This window comes from Lutjanus erythropterus, chromosome 9, assembly GCF_056507025.1.
Source record: "Lutjanus erythropterus isolate fLutEry1 chromosome 9, fLutEry1.hap2, whole genome shotgun sequence".
Lineage (NCBI taxonomy): Eukaryota > Metazoa > Chordata > Actinopteri > Lutjaniformes > Lutjanidae > Lutjanus > Lutjanus erythropterus.
The window spans coordinates 22628353-22648957 of record NC_139325.1 but is presented as its reverse complement, the minus strand read 5'-3'; the positions used below and the strand labels follow the sequence as shown (position 1 = coordinate 22648957).

Genomic DNA, 20605 nt, shown 5'->3' with positions numbered 1-20605 from the left:
TCAATAAGTGCCTCATCCAAATCCACTTTAAATAATCTGAACGATCACTTTAATAATGCAGTACAAAACTGTTATTCTAATAGGCCCTCATGTTACGTGTTTAATTAAATCTTTTGTTTCCCTGCTCAGAGCCCTACAGTCCAGCAGTGTGGGTGATGATGTTCGTCATGTGCCTGACCGTGGTCGCTGTGACCGTCTTCATTTTTGAGTTCTTCAGCCCCGTGGGCTACAACCGCAGTCTCCAGACTGGCAAGAGTGAGTGATGGGTCGAAGCTGTCTGTCTTCCACAGCCTGATAGATGGGTCTGCATGCAGTCTGTTGCTGTTGCAGCGTGGGTCAAATGGACAAGCATTGAACAAACTCCTGGAATGTGGTTAAAAAAAAAAAAAGTCAAAGTCCGAATGGTTCTCTTTGTATGATAATGAACTTTTTGTTTCTATCGTGTCACATTCAGTATGTATTAGTGGACATTTTGAATGTGCTGCCCTGAATCCTTAACTATGAGTGTGGTGAAGAGGATATTATACCTACAGTATATTGAACTGCATCCAAGTATTCTCGATATTGAAGCAGCCATTTATTATTCAACAGCATAGTTTGTACCCCTGTGATATTCAGTATGCCTGATGCCTCGGTCCAACACCCAACCCGACTCGCCTCTTTTACTGCATGATTGCTGTGCTCTACATAATTTTACCTCTCTGTCATCCTCCCATATATCCCACTCGTTCACTCTCATCTCTCTCCTTCCTTCCTCCTTTACTCCTGCTGTATAAAGGCAGGAGTGTTTGAGCCCTTTGAATGGTGATTTGCACCATGCGGTTTAATTATTTGTAAGATCACGTAGCAGCTGAATTGAAAGCTGCCATCCTTGAAACGTATAGTCACCGCCTTATGAGCTCTGGTGTCAAAAAGCCTGCTAGGTATTTTCATATATAGTAAACCCATTTTACAGATCATTCAGGGAACTTTAATTTGAATCGGCTGCTTCGTCTGCAGTCAGACGCGGCTGAATACACTATTGTGCCGTGCACCGGCTGGATTGGTGTGTAGAAGAAAGTTAAATGTTACAACCACTCATTAAGCTCAAAAATCCTTCTCTTTCTCTCTTTTTTTTCCCCTCGTCATCATTTTGGCCAGAGGCTGGAGGCTCTACTTTCACCATAGGAAAATCTGTATGGCTTTTGTGGGCCATTGTCTTCAACAACTCTGTGCCAGTGGAGAACCCCAGAGGAACCACCAGCAAGATCATGGTGCTGATCTGGGCCTTCTTTGCTGTCATCTTTCTGGCCTCCTACACTGCTAACCTGGCTGCCTTCATGATCCAGGAGGAGTACATTGACACAGTGTCAGGCCTCTCGGACAAGAAGGTAACTCGTTGCTTGAATACTGATTAAGTAGGGAAAGCAGAAGGAGAATTAAAGTCTTAGAGTGAGCCAAATCCCATGCATTTGAATGTTAAATTGATTAAAGCACAGGAATTTAGAAACGAATAAAATCTCATTTAACATAACTCAATTACCACAGTTCTCGAATACTTAAAAGACACTTCTAAATACTACTTTAAGTCCACAGGCTGCTCTCTTTTCAAAGATTTGATTTGTGCACGGAGTGTTGTAAGTTAGTCTGGAAAGTGGACAGAAATAGGTCAGACAGATTGGTGCACAGCCTGGTGTGTCTCATGCCCCTTCCGTCTCCCTCCCTCACCCCCCCTTTGCTCCGCTAGTTTCAGCATCCCGAGGAGCAGTACCCACCTCTGAAGTTTGGCACGGTGCCCAACGGGAGCACAGAAAAAAACATCCGCTCCAACTACCCAGACATGCACCAGTACATGGGCAAATACAACCAGAAAGGAGTGGAGGATGCCATTCTCAACCTCAAAACCGGGTCTGTGTGCTACTACATGATTTTGTTCACATTTACATGTATCCTGCTACATCACTGTCTTTCCCCCATCTTTCTTTTTATTTCACAGGAGCTTAGTTTCTATTTAGGCATGCATATTATTTTCTGATAAGTGAAGGAAATTGTTAAAATGGTTCAAAATTTGCTCAGGCCACTATATATATATATATACATTATACAACAACAAACAAGATGCTCATGTAACAATTAAGTAAGTATAGTCCGATAGGTTTAAAAAGAAAATATTCCGAAAAACCTGATTTACATAACTGAGTTTCTGGACTATGGGAGATACAAGACACGCTGTCTTAATGACCATACAAACAAGTATTCAACAACAAATCAGGATTCTTTAAAGTTGCCATATTAAGCTCATTTTCATACCTTTATTTTGTGTTTCTACCAGAACAGTTTTACATTCTTCTATGTTTAAAAAAACACACACACACAAAATCTAATACTGTCCATAACTGCAGCATCTGTATTTACCCTCTTTCTGATACACTCTGTTTGAGCTCCAGTCTCTTAAAGGTCCCGAGTCCAAATTCAGTTCAAAACCAGCAGCTCATTATGCAAATATGTTACAACATGATGTCACCAAGAAGAGGAATAAAGGCTGGATTATAATTATTTCATGCAGTTCAGGAGGAGTGTTTTGTATGGGAGAGAGAAACAACCTAGGCATCGTCCTTTTGACTTTGCAGACCTTTTACATGCTCAAAAAGCTATTACATCAAAGGAAAGGCAAAATGAAAGACATAATGTGGCCACTTTAAAAGATTTTTTTTCTTATAGTGGACATTTTAGGTGGTGCATTGGGCTAATAGATTCTCCCATAGGCTTGTCATGATTAGACTTAATGATTTAAAAATGGCTTTGGCTACTGAAATGTTATATTTCTCCTGGAAAATCTGCATGTACTGCCATTCAGATGATGTTCCAGTAACTGAGGTGGCACTAAATGGTCAAAACTAGGGCTTCACAATGTGGTAAAAAACATCATATTGCAATTAATTTGACAGATATTGCCATTGTGATGTGATTCAGGATTAGTGTGAATGATCATCATTTTCACTGAAAAGCTATTAAAATCATGTTAATGTGACATTTGTTGGGGTCTGTGCCAAAAAACATGCTTTCTTACATCTGGAGATTAAGATTTGTAGGCCAGAGCATCTCTGCAGCCCTACAGTACTTCATTATGATGCTGTTTTGTCATAAATTTTTCCTTTATCAAAAAATTGCAGCTTCCATGATTTGGATATTGGACTTGACCTTTTTTTTCCTGTAATATGTCAATTAATTGTGCAGCCCAAGTCAAAACAAACTAAAACTCTTGACTACTGGCCAAATTCAATCAAATCTCCTCGTTGATTGGCAGTGCAATCTCACAACCAAGTCCATTTTGTAGCTGTTTTGGAGCGATTGTATCACACATTCTTCCAAGTAAGATAATGTTGCTCAGTTGTAATCAAGTTGAATATTTGAAAGTGCCGTTCCTCTTAACATTGAAAGAATTTCTTGTCTACAGTAGCTTTGCTTACAGTAAAAGTTGAGATTGAAAGTTCATTCTTTACCTTGGAAACTGCAGTTGACAAAAGATCCATTCTATAAAACCTATTTACTGTATTTACATCAACCCATCTTAAGAAAATCCATGTAATATTTATAGATATTATTATATGATTTTATGTTTTGGTGGAGTCATACATGCTGCAGTTTCTTTTTGCGATGCTCTCGCTCTCGCACTAGCAGTCCGTCATACACAGTGACATGCTTTTCAACTCCAACTAACATTTCACATCTTTTGTCACACTTCCTGCTTTCCTGCACAGATTCTCTCACCTTTACTCTCTCTCTCCACCTTCATCGCTATCTCCACCCACCCACGCAGTGCAAGCAGCATTTCCCTCTTCACTCTCTAGTAGAATCTCTATCACCCGTCATGTGTTGGATAATCCCAGTTTACTTTATCCTAAGCCTCTGTCATCGTTTCTCCCTCCCTATTGCCTTGACACCACAATTATAACTCAGTGTTAACATGCACAAAAAACGAGAAACTTTTACTTTTCTCCTGCTGTCTTTTTTTTTTCCATTTCCTTGGTGCTTATCTCTCCCTCCCTGTCACTCTTCATCTGCCCTCTTATCTTAGCCATTTCTCTCTTTTCTCCATCTCGTTTTTGGTCCGTTCTTTCCCCCTTCCCAGTGTGCTTCCTCGGTGTGTCTGTATTTAAACTTTATAATCCTCATCACTCTCTGGCTCTATCCCATGTCTTTTCCCCCTGAAGTGTGTAAATCTTTCCCCCCCTCTCTCTCTCCCTGTCACTGCGCTCTTCGCACCGTATAAATCCCCATCCTGCCCCCCGCCTCCTCCACCACCACCTTCCCGCTCACTCTTACTCACACATCTTTCCCTGATCTCTGCCTTATTTTATTCTCCTTGTGTTTTCACTCTTTCCGCCAAGCCTACTTTACTATTTCACCCTTCCTCCTTTTTCTTGTTATGATTTAACTTTTCATGCCCTCTCTATCATTCTGAGCGCCTGTCTGCCGTATATTTTTGCACCCCAACTCTTTTCCCAGGTACATCACAGTGATCCACCTATATGCCTCCACCCCTCCACTGCCTCAGCCAGTCTCTCCATCTCTCTCTTTCTGTTCCCTCTCTCCCATTCAATGATGAATGAATTCTCCCTTGATCCCTTTACAGGAAACTGGATGCTTTTATTTATGATGCTGCAGTATTGAACTATATGGCCAGGAAGGACGAAGGTTGTAAGGTGAGGACTAACTCACACCGGCTCACAGACACTAGATTCCACATATATGTTTGCCTCTTTGTTGGGCATGTGTGATATGGCTTTATATGTAATATCTCATTTTTTAAATTTAGAATATTTTTATTGCAGGTTAATTTAGGATACATCTTCCTTGGTACATAAAAGCAGTCTTCCCTTTTCTTACAAGAACAACATACTGGCATAAAAGAACATAAAGTTATAATTACATGGCGCCTTTTATACATATCAGTGAGTAAAGTAAATAAAAAGCACGAGCACAAACAAAGAGAGAAAAAACAAGAAAAGAAAAAAGTAGAAAATAAATAAGTAAACACAGATACAGCTATCATTGTTGTAGGATTACCAGTGTCAATCAGTCATCCCAAACCTTCACATGTAGACCCCAGAATGGCCACAAGGGGGTCAGGCTCCCACTGTTTATCAAATGCTTTTAGTAAAAATCAGATATAGAACTTCAACTTGGTGTGTAACAGCACCATCATGATTCTTATATTTGTCACACAATGCTGATACACTGAGAAATAACTTAATATTTTTAGGCTATGCCACCATATACAATATATATCCTAACTTTCAAAAATAACATACCGTAAATTCTCAGATAATGGAAACATGATGATCTTACGGAATATGATGCCTTGTTGTAGATTAAGATACCCAACACTATATAAAGTAGTTAAAGTGAGCTCAGCTTTAAACATCTACTGCACTAAAATGCAACAAAAACTTTAATGTAACAGTAACATTAATCCAACTTCATATATAATAAGCACTGACGGGGACAATTTTACTGCAGAATGACTACTTTAAGTCAACTTTATTTATATAGCACATTAATACGACAAGTGTAAAACTCAGTGTGCTTCAGTAAACTGTACTATAATACTTACATACTTTTACCTTAGTAAGGTGCAGAATCTTTACTTGTAGTTGAGTATTTTCACAGTAGGGTTGCTATTAGGACACCAATGACTTTGAATATTAAATATCTTGTCTTTGTACTGTATTCAGTTAAATATAGGTCAAAAAGTTTTTAAATCATTGTATTCTGTTTTTATTTCACTTTTTTGGAATTGGGGTGATATATCACTTTACTGCAGCCTTTAAAGCTGGGAAAATACAGCACTTGTTCCATATCACAATATAACGATATCTAAGATGATATCTACTCTTATATCACATTATTGGTGTAATATCGATATATTGCCCAGCCTTACTCTTTATCAGTTTCTTTCTAACATCTGCACATTGTCCTTTTTCCAAGGTGATGACCATAGGCTCGGGGAAGGTTTTTGCCACCACAGGCTACGGTATCGCCCTGCACAAAAACTCACGCTGGAAACGTCCTCTTGACCTGGCCCTGCTGCAGCTGGTGGGAGATGGTAAGAACCGTGGGGAGGGGAGGGTAGAGAGGGAAGAATAATTAGGACAATAGAGGGGCAAAAGGAAGGTTAGAGGTAAAATGACAGGATAGAGAAACGAGCGACAGAGGAGCACGAGGGTGGGAGGTGGAGTGAGGACTCAGGGGGTAGATGAATGAGAGGATGTTGAGTGGTGGATGGTGGGAACATAACGCGTGAAGAGAGCAGTTTTGATGGTGACGGAGGGAATAATGGTGTGTAGGAGAGGGCTGATGGTGATGGTAAAGAGGTTTGTTGGTCTCTTTATTGGCTACTAGAGAGGAGGGGAAATAAATGGGGAGGTGGGAGCAAGAGGGAATATGAATGTTTCGTCTCAAGAATCAGAGAAACGACTTGATTCTGTTACTGAAAGTGCACATGCCCCTCCTCCATTTTCACTCCGCTCAATCTATCTGACTTTCTCTCTCTTTCCCATTTTCCTGCTCGGGTGGGTAAAAAGAAAGAAAGGATTTACTTGTGTGACTCAGTGTTGTAAAAAAGGATCATCACAACTTGTGCGGTGACAGATTTACACTCATTACAGATTAGCTGAGACTGACACGGAGAGTGAGGAAGTGTGAGGGAGAAAAACCCCCGAAGAGAAACACCTGAAAATACCCTGAACACGAGATGTGGAGAAGGTGCAGTGAAGCAAAATGAGATATAGAAAACAGATCACATAATTGAATAATTGATAGTTATGGGAACATTATTAGCATGCCGTTTGTCTCCTTGTGTCTGGGATTAATCCATTGGAGGACGGTTGCTTGTTTGACAGAGGGAATCTGTTTTTAGCAGTAGTTGTCAGTACACTAATGCTTGATTGTCATTTTACACAGTCCGCCACACGCATTTATTGTCTCAATCGGATGCTGCTTGTTTGGCTTTTCCTCGTGTTTTAAATCAGCTTTGCTTATGGCGTGGCGGACAAAGCCCTTTAGCTGTTTCTGGCACGCAGACACTTTAGCTGCTTACACACTGATAATGCCAATTTGGTGCCAAGATCTATTAAATAAGACTGGCGTCTGGAGCTGAACACTTGGACCTGGGAAAGGATGTGTGTGTGCGAGAAAAACAGAGCCCAGACGGCCTTCACGTGCTATGTCTGTTGTTCCTTTTAATTCTCAGTATGTGCCATTGTCCTTGCTTGTGTTCCGTGTAGCAACATCAGCTGGGCACGCAGGATGGATCTAGTTAAAGAGTGGTGTTGAATGCTGAGGGTTCTAGTTGTAGGCAGGCATTATTGGAGTGGATTACTAAGGAAGAGGATTAGTTTGTTTGGATGTGGCAGGAGGAAGTGGGTGGGGTGGTGGGGGGGGGCGGCTCACATTCAGCGTGCCCTCAAAGGCTGCATCTCAACAATCACCCCGCGGCTCAAGGACTCGGCATCGCACCTTCAGTTGGGCTAAATCATGTCACAGTGTTACATCATTACTGTACCCTGCTGTGTTGAGTCATATCATTTTACAACTGCATTAGAGGATAGAGGGGCACTAGAGAAGTCCGCCATGGCTTTGTCACCCCTGTGATTGTATTGTCCTCCTTGTTGCTGCTGCGGGTGATTCATAGCACAGCTTTAAGAGATGCTCCATTGATCTCACTACAACTTGTTTCCTGATAAAGGCAAAACTGCTGAGTAGCAAGATTCCCTTTTTCCCCGCTTATCAGATCCTCTTCTATTTTTTGCAAAGTATCAGGATTTTGATTCCTAGAATATATTATTCAGTGAGTAGATATTAAAAACATGCGAGGAGCTGGGTTTGCAGCTGGCTGGCAGTGTGTTTTTCGAGAAATCTTGCAATGAATGCTGAGAGGTTTGTCATGTTGCGATAAAAGCACAGGATTGTACGGGTCACGGTTTAGTGCTCAACAACTGTGGAGCTCAGCGTCTCTGGACATGTCTGGCACTACGCCACATCTGGCAAGCTGCAAAATCCACAACATGCACAAAGGCGCTTGCACATAAACACACATGAACACGCAGTTTCCTTAATTAAATAATTTCTTTGTGGTGCATGCCAGCTCCATGTTTGCACTATGCCAGCTCTACCTGACCTGACCTGCCAGGAACGACAGAGGTGGAGTGTGGATTTGACACACCTGTCAGATTTGGCAGGCCTGAGCTGGCAGCGACTGAGAGGTAGAGACAACTGCCATCACAAAGGTCTGAGGGAGGGAAGAAGCAGGCGCAGTGAGAAAGAGTCAGGTTGTGAAAGAGGGAAACGATGAAGCACAAGATGAATCACTGTGAGTCAAATGGCAGGAAAGCCAGGAGAGATGAGACTTAGAGCTTAGAGAAAGGATTCGTCGGGGGCTTGTGAAGTGGAGGACAGACATGAGACTACCTGTTTATCTGCACCCTTCACTAAGACACTTGCTGTTTGGACACACAACTGCTACTGAAGGTCAATGACACCGATAAATCCTCTTCGATGGGGCTATACTCAGTCTGAACTTAAGAACAGACCCTTGTGTCTTGCAATGTTATGTGTGTATGAGTGAATCTGATACGGGGAGTTGTTACCTGAGTCTGCCAGTGGGCTGCGGTAGCACTGTGTCCATCTGTTGCTGTAGCTGGAGGCCACGGCTGATTGGCTAATGATGTTCTACAGGAGACACATTAGCCAGATCACACAGATGACTGAGTCGGCTTCATCTAAGCCTTGCAAGAACAGCTAATGATGGCACAAATGAAAAGCTTGTGCTTGAGTTTTCTTAGAGCAGTGTTGCGAGTAGATGTGTGACTATGTGTGACAGTTTTTAAACCCTGCTCTAGCCTTTAGACTTGAATATAATTAACAGAAAAATAAACGGAATGGTTTTGTTTTTGCTCCCAATGTTCATGACAATTTCCCATGAATATATCAATACAAACAGGAAGATGCACTAAAAACCAATAAGAAACTAGTGAAAAAAATGTAATTATTTTCTATCCAAATTTAAAAAATGTAAAAATTGTTTTTTACTTTAGTAATGCTTCTGAAATGGTAGAGACAGGACAAAAAGGAGAAGTCTTGTACAGTAATGATTCAGGATACAAGCACAGCAGTCTGAACAGCTTTTGACCTATTAATCAGGGAAAATACCCACACTGACATGCATGTGTGCTCATGCAATTTTTCCATTAATAAAAATTTGAAATGGTAATACTAATTATTGTGAATTCTGTCGCAATTCATTGTGAAACCTTGATCTTGATCTTGCAGAATGCATGTGACATTCCTCTATTGTTATTTTTGCCTGTTCAAAGTCTACTACTGAAATGTCACACATGAATATAATACTGCAAGTTAAACATTGTGTGGGAGTTCTTATGCAACTTTTCGGTTTGTCCCTCTCCTATGCACCTGTCTTGTTAAATAGATGTGCTAAGTGTTCTTTTGTTCTCATTCCTCTGTTGCCCCTACACTTGAGTGCCACCAAAGGGCCACCAAAGTAGTTGCACAATAGGAGTACAATAGTTTAGGTGTAAAAAGCTTTTAGGCCTACATTTTGAAATTTCAATAAATGCTGCAGCCAAAAATACAGTGGCGAACCACCTTTGAGTCAGATCGGCAGAGAAAACCCTGAATTTGCGGTAAACTGCAACCTTCAGACCTGGTTATTGCAGTGCTGTCCATCCTTCCATCGCTATTAGTGTAACAGAAAGCTCTCATTATGAGTTCTGTTGGAGAACACGCCTCTTTAATTCCATCATGAATCATAGGCTACATCTTCTGGCTGTCCATCACTATGGTTACACCAGCAACCCCCGCAGCCAATCACAGGTTTGGCCGGGCAGCTTGGATTCATTAGGCCACTGAGATCATGAAATGAGGCAGGGTAGTGGGTGAAGTGGTCTTGGCTGGTTCCTGGTAGGTTAACAGATGGGAATCTTGAATTCCCCAGAGCTTCCCACCTTGATGGAGATTCTGACCATCCCTCCAGCACAATTAAATGATTATGATCTTCTTCTTCTGCCTCTGTCTCTGTCCCTTCCTATTGGTAGTTTCTCTCTTCACATTTTTCCCTCTTTTTCTCTCCTCTCATCCTCTTCAAGCTGAGGAGTGTTCCCGCTGTTTGTCATAATGACACAATCTCAGCCTCTCGTCCTCCATCTCTGCTTCCCTTGTTCCAGCTCCCTTTAACTCTCTCTGTCTCCGTGTCTGTCTCATTTCCCCTGACGCATTCGTGGACGGAGAAAGAATGCCGCTCCCTTTCTCTCTTTGTAAAAATATTCCTCCCAACTCTCTCATTACCTCTCTCCCTCTCTTCCGTGCTTGTTTAACCTATCCAACCATCTCACTGTGGCTCTGGGTCTCCCCTTCTCCTCCTCTCCTCATTTACTCTGGGTTACAATGTTGAGATTAGGTTGTCGGTGCCATTTTACTTCTCAGTGCTACTTCATTGTTTTGGACTCTCTCTCTGTCTCACTCTCCTTCCTCTTTGTTACTTTGGACACAGTGCTGCTTTTTGTGTTACTGACCTTTGACCTTGACGAGTCACCTTGGATAATGGGCAAACAGCAAGGAATACTGTAGACCTGTACTTTAGTGCCTATTATTAGTCTTTCTGGCCTCCTGTGTGTCCCCTGTCACTATCTGTTGTCCTCTGTATCTATCTATCTATCTATCTATCTATCTATCTATCTATCTATCTATCTATCTATCTATCTATCTATCTATCTATCTATAGTATTTTTTTTATTGTGGATTTCAGTCGTCATGGTCCAGGGTCTCTTTTGTCGTATTTTGTGCTTCATAGTGTGCCACATATATTCAATGGCAGACAATGGAAGGACAGTCTAGTATCCTAACTCTTTTACTGGGACACTGGGCATCCCCGTGTCTGGATGGCAGCATATTTTGCTCCAAAACCTGTGTGCACATTTTGAGCATCAATGGGGCCTTCACAGATTTCTTTACTGCAACTTTTTATTGTTCATTTCAATCATCGTGGCGACAGAATTTCCTCTGTGGTTATTTAGGTTTGGGTTCAGCATCTGAGCTACTAGTCTTGTATTTGGCTTCACTTGACACTTAACAGTCTCACAGTTTCCTCAATCTTACAACATTATTCCAATATCGTCCCAGCCTGTGGCAGTAGCCATTAGCTGCACTACACTAACACAACATAAAACATGGCAAAACTTAAAACGTCCAAGTTTGAAGCCGGGTCACGGACAGCCGATATTGATTCATGCTTGAGCTTGAACTGTTGCCAACCGGCAATTGCTCGTCAAATTTTTTGAAGCATTGATTCATTCATTTAACACGCATTGAAGTAATGAAAAAAAAGTCCAAACATGAACATTGTGGTTGTTGTTGTTGCTCACTATTCCCTGTGGTTGGCTTGTCAATAGTGCGGTAATTCAAAATTGCAGGTATTGCGACAGCTGTTCCAATCATCCTCTTCTCCTCCCACCATTATCTCTATTTTCTTTCCTCCTTTCTCCTTTAACCTTATCCCCCTTTTAACCGTATACATTTCCTCTTCCCCCCCCCCCCATCCCCTTTCCAGATGAGATTGAGATGCTAGAGCGCCTCTGGCTGTCCGGTATCTGCCATAATGACAAAATTGAGGTGATGAGCAGTAAACTGGATATTGACAACATGGCCGGGGTCTTCTACATGCTGCTGGTGGCTATGGGCCTCAGTCTGCTGGTGTTTGCCTGGGAACACTTGGTCTACTGGAAGCTGCGCCACTGCATGGCCACCAGTTCTGGCAAATTGGACTTTCTCCTGGCAATCAGCAGAGTAAGTGTTTTTGTCTGTATTTGTCAATGGTGTTTTTCTGCACTAGCATACTAAATGTCCTACTGTTTTTACAGACGTTCTAGAAAGTATTTTAGTGCCTAAAAATTTTCCATCCACATTTCCTCTGGTAACATTTCAACTTTTTCTACAATTTGGTGCACTGAAACTATCAACAGGAGTGTTATTGAAATTGCAATATGGCAGGGCAATATCCAAATTGCAGAAGCTGCAATTTTTTGATAAAGTAATGTGGTGACAAAATAGCATTATAATATAGTAGTGTTGCAGAGACATCCTGGCCTCCAAATGTTTGGCACAGACTCCAACAAATTCACATTATAATGATTTAGATTTTTTCGGCAAATATACATGTATGAATATATATAAATAAATATATAAAAATATATCACATTCACAATATCTGTCAAAATAATCACAATATTATTTTTTTTATCATATCGTGCAGCACTAACTGAAACTATGCCACACTCCAACAGCATGATTGTACACAGAGGGCTGTCCATGTAACCATGTGCACACATGTGTAAGCATGTGTGCTCCCGCCTGTGTGCCCTTATCTGTTACTGAGTGTGAGTGTTAGAAAGTGTGAGGTCCGGGGTCAATTCAATTCCACTCAGTCAATTCAGGAGATTAATTGAAATTCAATTCCACTCACACCCTGGATATCCTGTTCCTTTGACAGTGACCTTGACAGAACCAGCCCGTACCACACTATGTGCATGTCATTATTGTAGCTTCACTGATAATGCTTTATCCTTTTTTGCTATTATGGTTGTAATTTATGCATTTATGTAGGCCTATGCAATTTCATTAACCAAACAATGCACAACTGTACTATAAATAGGAATGGATGTTTATCTGAAAAATAGCAATCTTGCATTTCTTTGGAAAACTGGAACTTATTTGGATTGCTGTTTTATAATTTCCATTTTAATCCACCCCCTCTCCCTCTGTCCTTCTGTCTGCCTGATGTACATGCAGTAACACAATGTCTTTTGCACATGTATAGCATGATATCTGTGGTCTGCTGCATTAGTACACATCTGTGTTGTTATTTTTTTTTGCCAATATTTGTCTGCACCTTTATGCCAACATCTATTCCATTAACAAAAAACATGCAATATGTGCAGTATAAAAGGTAGGTTATTGGGATTGGCGACATGATTTGGGAAGGATGAGACAAGGGTCATGGATGGAGGGATGATAGGGGTCAAGGGAAAAGAGGAAGGGTGTCGATTGTGTGAGGATGAATGGGGGTTATCTAGATTTGTGGATTGGCTTGAGCAGATAGGAACCTTGGGGTTGAGACAGAGCCTCTGGGAGCATGTCTCAAAGAGCTTTGGTGCTTTATCATCCCTCTGTGGTAATGTAAGAAGGAAAGAAGAATAATTTAGATGGAAGCATTACCCCTAACATACATGTCTTTGATGGTGTGAGGAAACTAGAGCACCTAGTGGAGACCCATGCAAACACATATAACATGCAAACACCCTGCAGTACAGAAGGAACCTGGGACCAGAGTCCTGCACGGGTTCAGTTTTGCGAACCCACAAAGATGAGTACCAGAACTGACCCACTGCCCACAATTACCTCAGAGTCAAATCTGGAATCACCTGGAACTATTAATATAAGTCCCACAACCCAATCTGCATCTGTGATTTAAAATACAGTCACAGTCGCTTGCTTACGTTCTCAGCTAGCACAGCACCTGTGCTTCAGCAGCTGTCGATGTGTTTCCAAAGCAATGATGTGCCAAGCATGCAGCTATCAAAAGATAATACTTTTTGGCACTTTTTATTAGCAGTGAAGCCACTGATGTTATTCTCACAGTCTGTAATTAATTTCCTCTTAATGTCCAACTTGGCTTTCAGTGATGTATTGTCCACAATTTGATAGTCTCCGGTAGCTATTTTTGCCTTTATGTCATCAATTTTAGCTGTCAGATAGCTTGTCAGATCAGACAATAATGTCCCCTTGTTTGGCAGCATATGGGGTCAAAGGTTTTAGGCTTTCACAATAAAATCCTGACGGCTGATTAAACTTGATATTTTAGTAAATTTAAATGCCAAAGTACTACACAATCATTTTTATTTCCAGTTTCCCCAGGAAAAGAATCGAAATATTATTGTTCTCACCTGCTGCCCGCCTGCAATTAGTTAATTATTACCTGTGCCCGTACCTGTGTCTATAATATATATTATATTTTTATCCATTACACAATGACCGGTGTTTGTGAGAACTGCGACAGTTGGGAGTGAGGGGGTAGAAGAGGCACAGGTGGTTGAATTAGCAAGACACAGCTGATTGGGTGTATAAGAGGGAACCATGATCTTGTTCTGGAACCATAATTATAACAATTTCATGACTTTAATTCTTCTTTTCAGGAAATTTTATTTATTCTGTTTCATTTCATGTTACTCTTGGAATAAACTGTGTCTGATTTGTGCTCTCTTTTTCTCAGGGCATGTATAGCTGCTGTAGCTTTGAGGATGAAACGGCGCCAGGTGGAGCTAAATCTTTGCCAACTCATCATCATACAGCGATGGTTACAGTCCCGTCGCAGCCACATGTTGTCTCAACATCTATGACCAACCCAGCCATTGCCATGGCGCAACAGCAGCAACCACCACAACAGCAGCAACCACAGCCCGTCTACAAAACACCTCTACCGGGCTCTCCTCCCACCGTGGTGCATTCTGGGACAGCACTGGGTCCTTCCAACACTCCCATTGCTGGTGCACCCCTCCCTTGCTCCACCTTCCTGCCTCGGCCTGACCGCAGACTGGCTGTGGTGGATCGCTGGAGGCTGCCCAAATCTGCTACAGCCACCAACCCGATGGCTGTACGAGGGGCCATCACCGACATGGGACCCTTTGCTCAGAAAGTCCCACCAAACTGGGTTTCAACTGCTGGAGGGGGTGGGGGACTTGATGGTTATAAGAGATACTATGGTCCCATTGACCCTGAGGGACTGGGGCCCTGCATGGAGCAGCAGGCAGGGTCCCAGACCCCCAAGACTATGCCCAGGGGCCACCCTCAGCCCCCTCCAGCCAGTGTGGCCTTCTACTCAGAGAAGGGCATGGACCACGGGGTGGGGAAGAGGGTTGTGGGAAGTGGCAGCGGAGGTCAGGGGAAAGGGGCCGTTAAACCTCTGGGCACTCCCAGACTGCCTCCTAAGAGTCAGGCCCCTCTGCCTCCTACACCCCCGCTGCCACACCCCTCTCCCCCTCTCCCCTCATCCTTCTGGAGGAAGCGCAGGCCCAAGAAGCCCAAAGAGCCTGGAGGGCCACTGTACGAGAACATTCTGCCCCTGGGGCGGAGGGGAGGAGCACGAGACGGAGTGAGGGAGGGAGGAGGGAGGCGGGCACGCCCCCTCTCTCCCCCACTCTCACTTCCTGTGCCAGTACCCCTCAGCCCCTCTTACACCCCTCCTTCGCCCTCTGCATCCTTGCACTATACGTCCTCGTCCTCTTCGTCGACCACCTCATCCACGTCCACGTCCTCATCTGCCTCATCTTCTCGCTCCACCTCTCCCACTTACTCTTACAGCTCCTCCAGGAGCACACGCGATAGGACTGGAGGAATGGATGGAGAGGATGACGATGACGATGAGGAGCTGACGGAAGAGTCGAGCCTCCTCCTGGGCAGGGGGAGGGAGAGGGAACGCTCAATCATCCGGCCTCGTTCCCTCAGCCACGGGCGCCTGCCGCCACCCATACCCCCGAGGAAACCACGCACATCCTGGGGTGACAGAGAACGGGAACGAGAGAGGGAGAGAGGTGGAAGCCAACTGTCTCAGCTCCAAGAGTGGTGGGCAAGCTGGAGCGAGAGGGAGCGCAGTGGAGCGGGTGGAGATGCTGAGAGGCAAAAAAGGGAAAAGAAGAGGAGAAAAGAGAAGGAGAAAGAGAAGAAGAAAAAGAAAAAGAACAAAAAGAGGAAAAAGAGGGAAGAAAGGGAAAGAGAGCGTGAGAGAGAAAGGAAGCGGCGAAAGGTGAAAAAGAAGAAGAAGAAAGCACTTAAGACAAAGAAAAGAAAGAAATCTACTGGGGGAAGACGCTCTGAGCCTGAGGAGGGAGATGTAGAGCCAGAGAGGGAAGGAGAGGCAGACGGAGAGAGGGAAGGAGGAATACAAGACTACTCCTCCTTCTCCACCCAGTATCGGAGCACATTTGGGGAGAAGGGGCGGGATTCATGGGAAGGGGAGCGGGAGAGAGGTAGGAGAGAAGGAGGAGATGAGGGCAACGACAGGGAGCAGGAAGACAGCAGCAGAAGCAGAGAGAGGCGCCCCAAATCCTCACACTCTCGTTCCAGACATCACACCCCCAGTAAGCGCTACCCTAACCTCAACAAACTCCCTGCATCTGTCAAATTTTGGGTGAACGGAAGGGGAGATGATTCTAACACTCCTCCAACATCCCTTCACCCACTCCTCCCGTCCTCCAAGCGGAGAAGAAGTGGGGGGATGGACAGAGATGACAGCGGTAGACTCGGAGAGCGGCGTCCTTTGTTAATGCATTATGAAAAAGAGAAAGCACAGACGAGAGAAGGGCTGTCCTTCCACGAGTGGGACTCTGAGGATGATGAGGATGATGATGATGATGAGGAGGAGGAGAGGGAGAGAGTGAGAGAGCGGGTAGAGGAGAGGGGGAGGAGAGCAGGTAGGGGGGCAGTGTCAGAGTCAGAGAGGGACAGGGTCAGGGCAGAGGATAGTTACTCAGATGAGGGCTCATCAGGGGAGTTTGGCCGTTTTGAAAGATACTGGGAAGGTGGTGCAGGGGGGAGCAGCACTGGAATAGGGGGCATAGGTGGAGGAGGGTGGTTCTTTGGCACCTACCCCTCCAGAGAGAAAGGGGGTAGTATCAATAGTCGTGATGATTCCTTACTAGGAACCAGGGCAGAAGGATGGATAGGTGCTGATTTCTGGGGTTCAGGGCCAGGAGTAGGCTGGGGATCAGGCGGTGGGAGTGGGGGGCTCGGCACGCAGTGGCCTCCACCCCCTGCAGCCTTCCCTCCTCCGAGGAGATACTGGTCTATGGACAAGATCCCTGTGAAAGGAGAGAAAAAATGGAAGAGTGGAGGTGGGAAGAGCAAGGGTCGGAGGGACAGAGGGGAAGAAGCAGGACGGGCCACCATGTGCTCCTGTAGCCTTTACCCCCAACCCCACCCTTACCCACATCCCCACAGCCGCTCGCACACCTCCCACTCCAAGAGAGGAGCCACGGCGCTTTCCCACAGCCAAGAAGAGCTTCTCCCCCACTGCCATAGCTTCAGCGGGGGTTCTCGCCCCAGTCTGCCCCCAAAACCAGACTCCAGTCAAGCCAAATCAGGCAGCCAATCTAACCTCAGCCTCAGCACACAGCCCACAGACCATCCGCCACAGCCCTCGCCGTCGCCGCCACAGCAGCCGTCCATGTCTCCCACTTCCCTCCCAATGCCCATCCCGCCTCCGCCCTCCTCATCCTCCGTCTCGCCACCAGCAGGGGTAGGGATGGCGGGCCAGGGCCAGGCTCAGGCTTCGGCCAGTGCCAAACTTCAGTATCAGAGACTGCGCTCTGTGCCACAGCCACGGAGGTTCTACTCCCCCCACCTGCCACTCAAAGCCAAGAGCCTGTGCTCACGCCGAGGGTCGGCCCACTTCTCCAGCCTGGAGAGCGAGGTATGACAGGGGGAGAGGAGAGAGGGAGACGTGGGAGCGAGCACCACTGCTGTTGAGAACTGTGGTGCCACGGCAGCTGGAGCCAGGGATGACACCCTTGGAGATTTGGCTGCCTTGGTGACCATCGGTAATCAATTAGCGACCATCACTGCGGGAACTAACATGGACAGTAGTTCTACTGCCAACACTACTCTGTGTGAGAGCAATGCTACCGCCACCCGCTCTATTGTACGCGTTCTAGTGAAGGCGACAGTGAGACGGCACACAAGGGTGAGCTACGTCCGTTTGGACGGTTCCAACGACGACATGAGTGAAGGCGAGGCTGCATCATCGGGGACTGCAGCGCCTGAACTTCTTCTCCGCTCAGAATTGAGCTTTGTGATGTCATCTTCGGTTCTCCTCCCCTCCCCGAGTCACAACTATGGATAAGAGTAGTCTCCAACCTGTGAGTAATGATGTCATATTTGTACACACAAACACACACATGCACACACACACATATACAGATATATGCTCAAAACGTCTCCCTCCCTCTGGCTTTGAGAACACACCTCCTCGATGGGATGAGGAGAGACCCCCCCCTCTCCCAAAAGAGACCAGCGTTTGGTCAATAGACTCTGGCTCCCTGTCCTCATTGGCTGTTGGCTTTTTGAACTGGATTGGTGGACTCTGCTTCTTGGTGTCGGAGAGACTGCCCCCTCTTCTTCCCTTTTGTAAATCAGTTGATATGAAAAGCAATGCAGTCAGCTCTCTCATGCACTCTGCAGTCTGCCTGATCACCTTTCACCGGGCAGCGAGGACCGTGCTGTTTATTTGCCCACAGTGACCTCATGACACCATCAGACCCATCTAGCTCTACCCCAGGACCATCTACGTGATGTCATGTTTTACTAGAAACCCTTTTAACCAATCAGATTGAACAGGAACCACTTCTCCTCCTCCCTGTCGGAGCTTGTCATGTCACCTCTGGTCCAACCAGAGCTCGAACACAGTTAAAGTATTTGAACAGCAAAACTGAACTTTAAAAAGAGAAATCACAATAAGAACAAAAAAGACATGTAGCAGATTTTTCTTTTATGTCTGTCTTTTTCTTTTCTTTCTTACTCAGACTTTTCTCCCCCATGCCCTCTTTTTTATTCTATCAATATATTTCTCTCACTGTGTTAGTGTTTTAATAAAGAGGAGGCTGGATGTGGCTAGTATTGGAAGTGGGAATGATTCAATAGCAGTGCCAAATTTCCACTCAAGAGCTTTTAAGCAAGATTGGTTTTCAAGTAATTTGTTTTCATAGATAAAGCCCCCATCTTTTCTTTTCCACATGTGAACGACGCATAATTCACCATCATGTAAGTGGATGAAGGGGATGATTGGTGCAATATCTGTAATTGGCACTAGATGGCTGCATAATATTCAAATAAGCTTTGGAGACAATTGTGCAAGAGGCTTCTGGTGAGTTTAATAATTGTAGCTACATGATGCAGAGCAAGGGGAGTGCAGCTATGAACTTTATTATTTTTATGAAAGAGGCCAGTCAGAGGAAGTAAGGCGCGGTGTATTGTAAAAGCTCTCTTAGGATATTATTGTATTTCTCTACTATATTGTACCTGGGCTGAGTTTGTAGATGATGGATTATATGAAGCACAACTCTTCATTGTATCTCTCAGACAGTTGTAACTGCACAATCTACTGATAACATATTTTGCTGGTATGTGGAAAATTGTTCACTTGATGTTAACTCATGTTGCTATTATAGATCAGTGGTTCTCAACCTGGGGGTCGGGACCCCCAAGGGGGTGGCAAGATCACTTCTGGAGGTCACCAGATGGCTGTGGAGAAAAAACAAAACAAAACATATTTTGGCAAGCAGGGTGCAATGGATCACAGAACTCACAGCTCAGATCGTATCATGGTTTTGAGTCTGTAGTCACCACCATAGTAATGTTGTAATGGTAATGGTAAATGAGAAACAATGATATAAATACATTATTTGGCTTAATAATGATAATACTATGCAGTATATGTCTAATACTATGCTCTACTGTATTATAGTATACCATAGGACATATGATACACTATTAAACTCTGTAGTCTCGCTCAGCGTCCCACCCACAACACTATCTGATTGGTTAGACGTCATGGTTAAGCCTGTGTCACAGATAGAGAATAGACTGCAGCTGCTCTGCAGAGTGAGAAGGGTTGTGCAACAGCAGATATCACTAAAGTTACAATAAATATCACAACCTTATGATCTGTTCCTATGAAGACGAGCATGCCCAGGTTCCCATCTACACCACTGAAAAAGTCCAAAGTCAAATGTAAAAAGTAGCAGCATACGCGATTTCACTCGATGGAGGCGAAAGTGACAACTTTTCAAATCAGCCCTTCTTCCTCTGGTTCCACATAGAGTGCTTCAGAGTAAAACAGCATGCATCTGTCTTGTCTGTTCACCACAACTCTACATCAAGATTCAAGGAATTATTACTTTAAAAAGTAAGAGCGACAGTAAAACAGACGGGCCAACGATGATCCATTACACTCCTAGTGGCAACCAGCATGGAATGAGAGCCAGGAAGCAGTAGCTCAGCTGCAGTTCCTCTCAAGACATTCAAAATAAGACTCAAGCACTCAAAAATATGCAAAATACAACATGAAATGTGACAGCCACCTCACTAATAATTAAAACTATAACTGAAACTATAAAACTGTGTACCAGCACAAAACTGACTATTACCAACATCAACCACCATGTTCTGAACAGACATGAACACCAACCAAAAGTCACGTTTGCATTTTGTAACATAGAGTTGCAAACTTAAACTACTCAGCCAAGCACTAGGCATGATAGGAAATGAGGGCTGCATTTAAGACTGGGGAATTGTTTTTACATTGCCATCACCTCTACTAGTGATATAGCTGGCCTTAGAATAGATTTTATCAAGTATATTTGTGAAAGTCAAAACATTGGTCTTTTGTGTTTGAGTTTCTCAAGCAGATGGGGTGGGGGTTGCAATCACCAAACCTAATTAATTTGGGGGGTTGCGACTCAAAAAGGTTGAGAATCATTGTTGTAGACAATAAAATTCACCA

General features: G+C 44.1%; 1 protein-coding gene across 1 annotated transcript in view; it reads left to right on the top strand.

Annotated features, from left to right (window-relative positions):
• grin2db (glutamate receptor, ionotropic, N-methyl D-aspartate 2D, b) overlaps positions 1–19235 on the top strand; it is a 71127-nt gene extending 51892 nt beyond the window's left edge. The window contains exons 10-16 of the mRNA XM_084726633.1: positions 130–255; positions 1141–1370; positions 1727–1887; positions 4616–4685; positions 5971–6088; positions 11606–11841; positions 14324–19235. Of these exons, the coding sequence (XP_084582759.1) occupies positions 130–255; positions 1141–1370; positions 1727–1887; positions 4616–4685; positions 5971–6088; positions 11606–11841; positions 14324–17524 (4142 nt within the window). The 3' untranslated portion in view covers positions 17525–19235. The remainder of the gene's footprint in view (positions 1–129; positions 256–1140; positions 1371–1726; positions 1888–4615; positions 4686–5970; positions 6089–11605; positions 11842–14323) is intronic.
• The last annotated feature ends 1370 nt before the right edge of the window (positions 19236–20605 follow it).